The following is an 11,392-nucleotide window of genomic DNA, read 5'->3' on the forward strand; positions in this document are numbered from 1 at the left end:
AGGTCAAACGAAAACAATCCATTAGCACTCCCCAGATATCTGAGGGAAATGATAAGAGAAAAGACTAGTGCTAGAAGAAGGTGGCAAAGAACCAGAGATGCTACACATAGGCTCAGATATACAACATTACGAAACAATACACGTCGAGAAATCAGGGAGTTTACAAGTGAACGATTTCTAAGGTTCTTATAAGATACTAATTGCGAGGATGGGTCGTTCTATAAAATTTATAGAGCACAAAAACCCCGTAGCCAAAGATTTACATCTATACATGGCCCGCATGGACTGGTATAAACAGATGAAGATAAGGTAGAAGTATTTGCAGATACCTTTGAACTGCAATTCTCACCAAACACTAATACTTCAAATGTTCACGTCGAGAGAGTGCTTAGAACTATTAATTAATATTTTGATAAACCTCCACCTGAAACACAAACAGCTCTCACTCCAACAGATATTAATGAATTAAAAACAATAATAAAACATTTGAAAATTCGGAAAGCATCTGGGCATGACCTAATTTCAAATATGGCACTGAAGAATTTACCCAATAATATTTTAGAATATATTGTCAAAATTTTTAATAGATTGCTGGAGCTCAAATATTTCCCATCTAACTGGGAAACAGCAATTGTTAAAATTATACCAAAAGCTGGCCAAGATTTGCACTTTCCAAGCAATTGGAGACCCATCTCATTGCTTAGTAATTTTGGAAAGTTATTCGAGAGAGTTGTGGTAACACGTATCAACACTTACGAAAAATCTCATCCAACAATTGGGCCCGAACAACATGGATTTAGAGACGGTCATTCTACAACCACACAATTATTAAGAGTTATAGAAACACTCCAAGAAGCTAGAATTTATCATGATACAGCTGCAGTTGCACTGTTGGATTTAAGTAAGTCATTTGACAAAGTGTGGCATGAGGGGTTGCTCTATAAAATGATTAGAATGGCCCTACCCTTTAGCATAATCACAATTATACGTCATTATCTAGCAGCAAGAGTATTTGATTCATTTGTGTCATTGATTTCAAAAATCAATGACACAATATCTACAACTAGATAAATTAAATCATCTATAGTGCAGGGCAGTGTTATAGGACCTTGCCTCCACAATTATCACATGAATGATTTTCCAGTGGCCATTAAGGGTATTAGTGCGCTGTACGCAGACGATGCAATGATAATTTGTACAGATAGAAAACCACAGAAGGCATTAAGTAATTTACAAGAATTAATTGATCAAGTCGAAACATGGTGCGAAAACAGCAGAGTTAAACTTAATGCAGACAAGACAGTATTTATGTGGATCACAGGAAAATTAGATCTACCCCCAGATGCCGGAATAGTGGTTGAGGCAGGGCCCGATCATGACAAATCGGGGCCCTGGGCAAGGACACTTTTGGGGCCCCCCCCCCTAATCTAAAATAGATCTCTCGGGTGTAAAACGATATAAATTGCATATTTTTAGAATTTTTTGTCTGATCAAAAACTTTTGAACATAAAACTGAAAATTTAAACCATTTTGTTTCACGTGTACCCTTTAGTTATCAAGAAATAATAAAGTATGAGACAAATACTAACCACATCAATAAAATCACCAGTTGCATGGCTAATGCACCACAAAAATGTTTTACTGTGAAGTAATTCACTTTTTTTTCTGCTTTTCATTTTCGCAAAATCAAGAATTACATTACTGAAATCCAATTTTTTTGTTACTTCTCCTTCAATGCAGAGTAATGCTAAAGAGCTTAGTTTTTCCTGCAGAATACTAGAGCGTATGGGAGACTTTAGCCGCTTTAACAAAGAAAAGGATCTTTCACCAGAACAATTTGTTACTGGCAATGTTAAAAAAAATTCTTACGGCACTATCAACATTGGAAAATGTCTCTTCCAGCTCTAAACATTTCAGTTTTTCAAACATATCTGCAATATTATATCCATCTTCCACAAGTGAAGAAAATTGCTGTAGCTCTTCAGGAAAAGAATCATCTAAATCCTGAGGGTAGGATTTTTGCAAAGAAATCGCTTTATCCATAAGTTTTGATTTCAACTTTATTTCACTCAGGCAAGCAAACTTTTTCGCTGTGCTATTATACGGCTCTTTACGAAAAGAAAGGTGTGAAATTAAAGCATCACAAACAGCATAATAAATACTTGATTTATAAGCTTCACGAGGTGTCAGGTCAACTTCACAGCTATGTGCTGCATGAGGATCTTTGCTTCTTGGCTTTAATTTTTTTCTTGCTGCATCGTAATTAACATCCGGCTCACACATATCTCTTGCTAATTTTTCATACTCCTCAAAATTGTCTCTCACATATTGAGTCAATTTAATTCAATTAAAGATTGGTACAAAAGTGTGACACGCGTTAAATTCATAGATGATTTTTGAAGTTCCACACTGGTTTGATTAAGCCTTTGTAAAAGGGTATCCCATACAACGATGTTCAGTACAGTTTCCAACTTTTTCAAAAGGGCTTGTGCCTCCAATTTTGTATATGCAGTTTCATTTTCTTCTGTACCTAATCTGTTAAGAGTAAGTACAATAGCATTATAGTTCTTCTTTAATGATTTAACGGCATGAGCATCAGCACACCACCTAGTAGTACTGCGGTTCTTCAATGTTGAAAAATCGTTAAGTTTTTTCAGTTCTTCATTTAGTATATGCCACCTGTGTGTTGATGAAGAAAAGAAAGTATATGTTTGTTGCACAAGACAAAAAAACTGCATTGCACCACTGCATGACTCAACAGCATTGACACCAACCAAGTTAAGAGAATGAGCTGCACAAGGAACAAAATCAGCGGCAGGATTTATGCTTTTTATTCGGGCTTGTAACCCAGAATATTTGCCGGCCATATTTGACGCATTGTCATAGCTTTGGCCACGACAATTTAATACATTGATTCCAGCATCTTTTAGAGTTGTTAAAACAATTTCTGCTAGGGTTTCTGATTTATGGCTGTACATTGGAACAAATTTCAGAAATCTTTCCACAGGTTCAGCTCCGACAACATATCGAATCACAAAACACAACTGATCAAGATGAGTAATATCTGGGGTAGAATCAATAATAATTGAGTAGTATTTGGCAAGCAGAATTTCATCAATGATTTGTTTTTCCACTTGTTTAGCCATTATATGAATAAATTGATCTATACATGTTGAGGACAAATGGCTTACATTTCCTTTGCCAGGATTCCCATATCTCTCCAAATGTTTTGAAAGAAATGGTTCAAATTCGGCTATCACTTCTAAACAGCCTAAAAAATTTCCATTGTGCCTAGATCCAACAGTTTCATTATCACCAAAAAAGGGTAGACCCCGTATAGCCAAAAATTTCACAACAGCAACAACTCGTTTAAGCACAGACATCCAATACTTCATCTCCTCTTCATATTGCTATACCAAAGATGAATCAACTCTTTGTGAGACATTTGCCCGCAGTGACAGATCCATCATGGCTTTCTTATGTGAAGAAGAGTTTTCATGCTCTTTTAATCTGGTAGCAGCATGCTTCCAGTCCCAAAATCCTTCAATTAGCTGACCTTTACATGAGCTGTTGCTATTGGCATGTAGCAATTTGCACACCCAACAAAATAACATTTTCGATGAAGCCGACAAAACCAACCATTTCCTTAAAAGTTTTTTACCATTTTTTTTTTTTGGTATGATAAAATTGAGAAATGGTGAGACTTCTCTTTACACCTCCAAAAACTCTTTCAGTCTCCGACAACAAATCGGTATTTCGAGTAGGGGGGATTACATATAAAATATTCCACCATTTCATTATTAATAACAGTCCACATTGCTGGGTCTGAAGAAAGAAAATTTTAATTTTTCTCAGTAGCAACTAGGCTTACTATCATCATCATCTTGAATCTCATCATTCCTCAAACATGCTCTGGAATTATCACATGCATTAATTATTGTTTCATCATCATCATCATCAGATTCAGCTTTAGATTGTTCATTACATGGCGCATTGACTTTTGCATCTGCTGCAAAATAATTTTTTAATGAACTAGCAATTTCCCCCCCCCCCCCTCATCTTTCTGTTTTTTCAATTTTCACTTTGCAGAGCCAGATAAATAAGTTCGAGAGGACATAATTAAACTTAAAATATTGAAGTTACCATTGCGCTATAAAATGCTAAACACGTTGGAAACAAGCATTGTTTGCTTTTCTCTGTTGTGGATTGTGATGCCTTTACAACGGCTAGCATCGCAGCACCGGTGCTTCTTCTCATCTGAGATTTAACTTTTTTTGGTATCAACAGAAAATTCCCCGAACCGACCAATCGGAACTCATTTTTCCTTTATTAGAAAAAGTAGTATTACAGTTGAATAATAGAAGTTCAATTTCTCTCCCAATAACTGTAAAAATATTTTATTAATGTAAAAAAAAAAATTATATTTATATTTTCTATTCTCTAAAAAGTTTAGATGCATTACAAAAACGAAATTCCTTTTTTTCTAAGTATTTAAGTTTTACTTAAAAAAAAAAACAACTTTTCAGACTTTATTATTATAGATTTGGGGGCCCTCTTCAAACTGGGGGCCCTGGGCAAAGTCCCGATTTGCCCATGCGATAATATGGCCCTGGGTTGAGGGGAAATTCATTGAACCTGTTTTAAGTACTAAATACTTGGGAATAATAATTGACAAACGATTGACATTCGTGCAACAACGCAATTATGTAATACAAAGAGCAGACGTAGCAAAACACACTTTAAAACGCATACTTGCAAGCAGATCAACATTGACAATCAAGAACAAATTAAATGTATACAAAATGGCTATCAGATCCATACTTTTATATGCTGCACCAGTGTGGCTCTACTCGAGCAATCAACACATGGTTAAATTAGAACAATATCAAAACAATAAGAGCTATGCTGGGAGCCAATTGGTTCATCAGAAATAGAAGTATAAGAAAGGATACTGCAATGCCCGCCATACACGCATTTGCACAAAAGCTGGCTAATAATCTCTTCCAAACTCTTGAAGAGTCAGAATACCAACATCTTAGGGAAATATCCACTTACCCAAAAGATCAGATATCAGCTTTCTCCAGACCCAAAAACTTTCTGGTTATGAAAAGACCGGAGGTACCGGGATTGTGAAAAATGTATATAAGCAACTATATATAGTGTAAATAATTAGACCAACTGCAAAATATCAAATTTTGTAGATAATATATATTTAATCAAATACTCATAATTAACGGCATTTAATAACATATAATCGTATTTATTAATATAGTTGACGCTAAACATAAAAATTAGAGTAGGTAATATATGCATTATGATGAATGATTAATGTTAAAAGAATAACATTAATTATAACTTAATGACAGGCTGATGAAGTGACATTCTGTCACTGCCCTCTTGAGTGACTTTCTGCTTTTTATTTCCTCTCCAGCCTGCTTTAGCTTTCTTTTCTCCCTAGATTAATAACCCAATATGGGTAACTTTAAACTCTAAGTAGTTTAAAAATAAAACATATACAACCATGGCGAAAATCGCACTACTAGTCCAGGATGGCTAACAAATGACTCAGGGGTATGCACTGTTTGTCAATTTCAGTCGGAACCCACAGGCCCCTATGTCATATTTAGGATTTAGGATTAGGAATGATGTCACGCATTACATTTCCAAGTGCAAGACTAACTCTTAAAAACAAAGTCATATTGATTAAATCAATCATTAGACCTATCATGACCTACGCCGCCCCAGTATGGGCTCATGTTTCAAAAACCAACATGCAGCGTCTGCAAAGTTAACAGAATAAAATACTAAGAACCCTTGTGCGCGCCCCAAAGTACATCAGATGGGCTGACATTAGAAAAGACATGAAGATTCCAACCATCCTCAGATACATCCAACAAATCTCAGAGGATCATGTTGAAAGGATGAGGAACTCAGAATATACGAGCATCTGAGAGAGCTGGTCGATTACAGCCCACGTCAAAGACTAAAATTTCTCAGGCCTCAAAACGTGCCATGCGTAAGTGTCCGAATTACTGAGCTGTATAATCTTTGTCTTTCTATTATAATATTTTTGCACTTTTATCTCGCTATCAAATTTATTGACCAACTCTATTGCATAGAGTGACATTTTGGTGGAATGTATTTGGCTGATCTTGCATTGTACCAATTAGTATAATCTCGGCTAACACACTTGTTTTTCTATTGTACTTCTTTTACATGTTAGATTTGTCATTATTATATTTTTCTTTTCTCATTAATGCATTACGTAACATGTTGGTGAATTGTGCATAAATGATTTCATTTTTGTAACCATTATAATGCCTGTATTTATCGCATAATAGTTCTTTTTTACTATTGATTTTGCTGATCAACTCTATTGCATAAAGCAGCTTTTTGATGAAATGTACATGGCTGATCTATGTGTATTGTAGTCTTCTGATGGTAGCGTTTATCGGACTGTATGTTTGTGTTTCTTTCTTTCTTTCTATTAACTTACAAGCACTTCACATCTGCCCAAACGTGTCTATAACCGCCTTCATAGCTAGCAAGGGCAATCTGTAAGTCACCCTGCAGCCCCTTCGGGCTGGGCAGCGACGAGAAAAATTAAAGTCTGCCTGTCAGTTTCATATAGTTCTTCCGTTATATAAGTAACTTGAAAAGTGACAAAGTTGTTTCTTAATACAGCTTTCAATATACGTTTTTGTTGAGTCACAAACAGTACTGCAATCATATTACGCTTCTTTAAATTAGTACTTAACCCAACTGAACATTTATAGGAAAAAAAATAACTGATTTGCAACTCTTGGTGAAAAAAATCGCAAATGAATTATTTTTTTCTCTCTGGACGAAAAACTTGTTTCGAAGTTTATTGTCGCGAAAAGAGGTTTAAGATTAAAAATGCAATAACTATAACTACGCTGAATCAATATAAAACATGGTTATGTGCAAACAATTTATATTATTTTTACATGTCACCTGATGAAAACACTGTAATTAAAAAAGATAAATTAGTTTTCAAGCTTTAATATATGGTAGCATGTTCAAAACAGTGGCCAACCTACCATAGCATATACATATTTTGGTTATTTTCTGTCATTAACAACAGACCGATCAAATTTCGGATTTTTTTTCATTCCCGTTGATGAAATTGTAACGTTGCATTCTGAATGAAATTCATCAGAATTGTTTTTGGCTATTATCTATTCACAAATTTTGCGCAATCCGCGTGTCTTCCAGAGTATTCTAGCCGAAGTCTTAAACTGACAAAATTCGTAACAATACGAATTATTCATACAAGATCCAAAGAAGCAAAAAAAAAAATAGTCGTGGAATAAAAAAAATAAAAAAATGTACTGAATTTCCATAGACTATGTATGTATAAGAATTCACAGGGGCCTTCAACCTCTCAGACACCGCGGACAAGATTGAAACTTCCCACGGGCCACCAACTATTATTAAGGTATTTATAATTCTATCGAAATTTATAGTCACATCTTGGGTTGAGCAGGGACAAAAATAATTAAAAACGTATTTTTTCTAAGAATGTTTATTTCATTAATTATCAGTTTGATTAGATCTGAATTAACTTCGTTCAGCAGTTCTGGAAAGGTTTCTGATTGATTTCAATTTGAAATCACTTTAAATGTTTCTGTAATTATTTATTTAGGTTATCCTAGATTTATTATTTCCCACAATATTGTGAAATGATTTGTTTGCATAATTATGCAGTTATTATTTTATTAATTGTGAAAAAATGCCTATTAAAAATCACAAAATAATTTTTCTCCCTAATTCCGAATTTTTTTTCTTCAAAAATTCTGAATTTTGAACCATTCTAGAATTATTTGTTTGGTTCATTCTAGAATTATTTACGTATATCATTTATTCTAAAATAATTTCTTACGATAATTCCGGAATTATTTTTTTTCATTCATTCCGAAATTATTTTTTTCATTCATTCCGAAATTATTTTTTTCATTCATTCCGAAATTATTTTTTTCATTCATTCCGAAATTATTTTTTTCATTCATTCCGAAATTATTTTTTTCATTCATTCTGACATTATTTCTTTTACTAATTCTTGAATTATTTCTTTCACTAATTCTAGAATTATTTCTTTAGATAATTCTGGAATTATTTCTTTAGATAATTCTAGAATTATTTCTTTAAATAATTCTGGAATTACTTCTTTAGATAATTCTGGAATTATTTTTTTAGATAATTCTGGAATTATTTAAGTCATTTATTCTAGAATAATTTCTTACGATAGTTCCGATATTATTTCTTTCATTTATTCCGAAATTTATTTTTCCTTTATTAATTTTAAAATTAATCGTCTTTCAATGTTTTCAACCATTATCTGAAAATTATCGGCTGGTCACGAAAAAAGCTCCTAGGATCAAATGTGGCCCGTTAGCCATGTGTTGCAAGACCCATGAACTAAGCCGATAGTCTTGAGGCTCGTCTTCTCCCACATGCTATGCTAGAGATTTGATGACGAATCAATATGCACGGATGGCACGAAACAGTTTATTGCAAAACAAGCATCTCGATAATTTCGAATTTGAGTAGATCAAGTCACTGTCGGCACATCAGAGAGACTTGCGTTGTACTTCTAGGGGTGAAAAACAACAAAAGTCAGGGCAATTTATTTATTACCTGTCGAAAAACTGAGTATGCTTGTGTAGAGGCGTGTTTAGAAGTGAAAAATAATTGTAGGAAGAGACCGCTTTTGTATCTTAGAACAGTTATACCGACGGACATTTCATTTTAAAATTGGTGGAGGTTCCAAGCGGATGTGAACTAGTGATAGGCAGTTTCTCACGAGAAACTAGCTCGTAGACGACTGAAGGTAAGTTATATGATACAGTAAAACCCTTCTTATAACGGTCATCCCTGTTTCACGGCCAAATAAAAATATCCCGGCAAAAAAGCCTATTTAAATAATGTACTTCGACCTGCTTAACGGTCACCCTCAGATACGGTCACGGACACCATTTTCATCACTCGTTCCATTGAACTAAAACCCCGACCCGTTGGACAAGAACGAGCTCTGAATTCTCACTTAACGACGTGCTGTATTCAAAACTACCCTGGAAGTGGGTAGCGAAATGCATGCTTGCCACAGCTGAAACAGTGTTTAGTTGTAACTCCGGGCAAATAACACGTCGTCTAGCCCTGCAACTCTTTCACCGTGGTGCACTGAGTACAGTTATCGTAGACATGACATCCACATTTTGCAGCACGGTGCCTGGCATAGGCGCGTAGGGGGCTGAGGCTATTTCAACTCAGAAAAGGACCGCAAAGTTGTTTTCACACCGGGCCACAAATACTTAAGCCCGTCCCTGATCGAAATACCAATATGCGGAAAATTCCATATCATCCAGGTGCTCTCAGCCAGTTACTTGAATTACGGCTCACGATATCCCGTATATCTTTCTGAATTGTCGCGACATTCAACATTAATTTTCATATAAGTCGAATTATATATCTGGCAACGAAATTGTGAAAAGATAAAATACATATTTACCCCTGACACGCCCAATTAAAAATTATTTAGTAAAAACACACATATTTCATTGAGTAAGAAGTTGTTAAATTCTGACTTTCTCTGCACATGATATTTTATGATGTCTTTGTGCATGTACGTGCCATTCTCTGAAAATGCACAAAAGCATTACACAATACGATTACAATATTTCGTGAAAGTTACAAATCATTTGCAGTTTTTTTATCATACAGAGATGATCAAAAAGCTTTTTTACACTATTTAATTTTTTGCTGACTTCTTAAATGCACGCATGACTCAATTTTTACTGAAAACTGTGAGTACAAGCACGGGGTTCACACAATCGTAATTTCAAAATGGTATTTTGCGTTGTACGTATGCAAAACGCGTACATTTGCTCAGTATTTCTCTAGATAATCGAGGGGAAAATGTCTAAACTCCAAAAAAGACACAGATTTTTGGAAATATAGTGTAGCTTACATTGTATATGTATCGACTTCATTTGACAAGATGATGTCACTCGCATAGCGGAAAGTGGAAATCATCTACGGATAAGTCGCCATCTGGCGGCAGTGTCAGAAATTGTGAGCTTTGGCCAGAGTTTGGTCTGGCTGTCCGTTCAGCGCACATACGAGCTATAAGACCCGTAGTGCTGAATGCATTTCATTGAAACTTGATATATACGTTATTTGAACCATGGGAAAAGGATGACTGTGATAAAAAAAAATCACCACTTTTTCACCTGGTGGTCAAAAAGTGAACTAATTTTTTTTATTGAAACTTTCTTCTCAACACATAGCCTACATATACCAAGTTTCATCAAAATACTTCCATCAGAATGAGCACTACATCCGTCTGAGTAGTTACAGTGTGTTTATAACCACCCTGTATTATGTCCGCAGATAAATGCTGGTGTATCCTTGTTGTACCTAAGAACGAAAACTTAATCTCCCAATTTTGCATTTTTAAAAATTCAGTGTTCCAAATTTTTAATTTTAAAAAATTTGACTTGATTCACAAAGGTTTAGAGCATAGTCTCCCAAACTTTTTGTTCCATCGTCCCCTTCATCAGAAATTTTTTCCTCTCATCGCCCCCCCCCCCTCCAACTCACGTAAACCCATAGGATCCTATGTTACATCAGTAGGTTCTATCGCCCCCTTGGACCATTCCATCGCCCATCAGGGGGCGATATTGCCCACTTGGGAAACACTGGTTTAGAGCATAACCTCAGCGCTTTACTACATAGTTGAAAATATGTAATCCATAGGTGAGGGAAAATAAATTGTGAATTTTGTCCGTAGGTACAGTGGTATACCCCCTATACGTAGTAGGCAATAACCATTTGCCGTCGCTCCTATGCTATATGGGTATGGGTGGGTATATTTTGAAAACGGTGCCATACGAGTGGCCGCTTTCGAAAACTCTGTTTTGAATCACCTTTATTATCAAAAGAAAACTTCTAAAGCTCTAATCCAGTGATTCCCAACGTGGGCGTTAACGCCCCCTTGTGGACGATGGAAAGTTCTAGGGAGGCGGTAGAAGCTACGAGTATAACATAGGATCCTATGGGTTAGATTGCGTTGGAGGTGTTGTGAAGTCACTAAACTTTCCCGCCAATAAACCTGCGCGCCGTCGCCAAGAGGCTGTTTTGGCGTAAAGAAAAACCTGTTCCGAAGAACGGGCAGGAAGAAAAACAGAAAATTTTTCCTTTGAAGCATTTTTCCTATGAAGTTCTGGTTCGAACCCCGATCGAGTGAGGTCGTTTTTACCTTCGCTATAGTAATGGAGATGATGTAGTGATAAGGGAACCGCATACTATAATCTAAAAATGTAAAAACAAAGAGAATGCTACCTTAACCGAAGGAAATAAAATATGGAAATGA

General features: G+C 35.5%; 1 protein-coding gene across 1 annotated transcript; it reads right to left on the reverse strand.

The window, feature by feature from the left end:
* Window positions 1-2,333: 2,333 nt before the first annotated feature.
* On the reverse strand, window positions 2,334-3,395 carry LOC149077632 (zinc finger MYM-type protein 1-like). Its single transcript, XM_089242387.1, has one exon. It carries the CDS (start codon window positions 3,393-3,395, stop codon window positions 2,334-2,336), a length of 1,062 nt encoding a protein of 353 aa, XP_089098513.1.
* Window positions 3,396-11,392: the final 7,997 nt, after the last annotated feature.

This window comes from Pholcus phalangioides, unplaced genomic scaffold, assembly GCF_987345545.1.
Source record: "Pholcus phalangioides strain wild (caught in Gottingen) unplaced genomic scaffold, Ppha-v1.0 ptg000015l_1, whole genome shotgun sequence".
Lineage (NCBI taxonomy): Eukaryota > Metazoa > Arthropoda > Arachnida > Araneae > Pholcidae > Pholcus > Pholcus phalangioides.

Coding starts and splice junctions, on each gene's coding strand:
- LOC149077632 (XM_089242387.1), bottom strand. CDS start 3,395: ATGAAGTATTGGATGTCTGTGCTTAAACGAGTTGTTGCTGTTGTGAAA.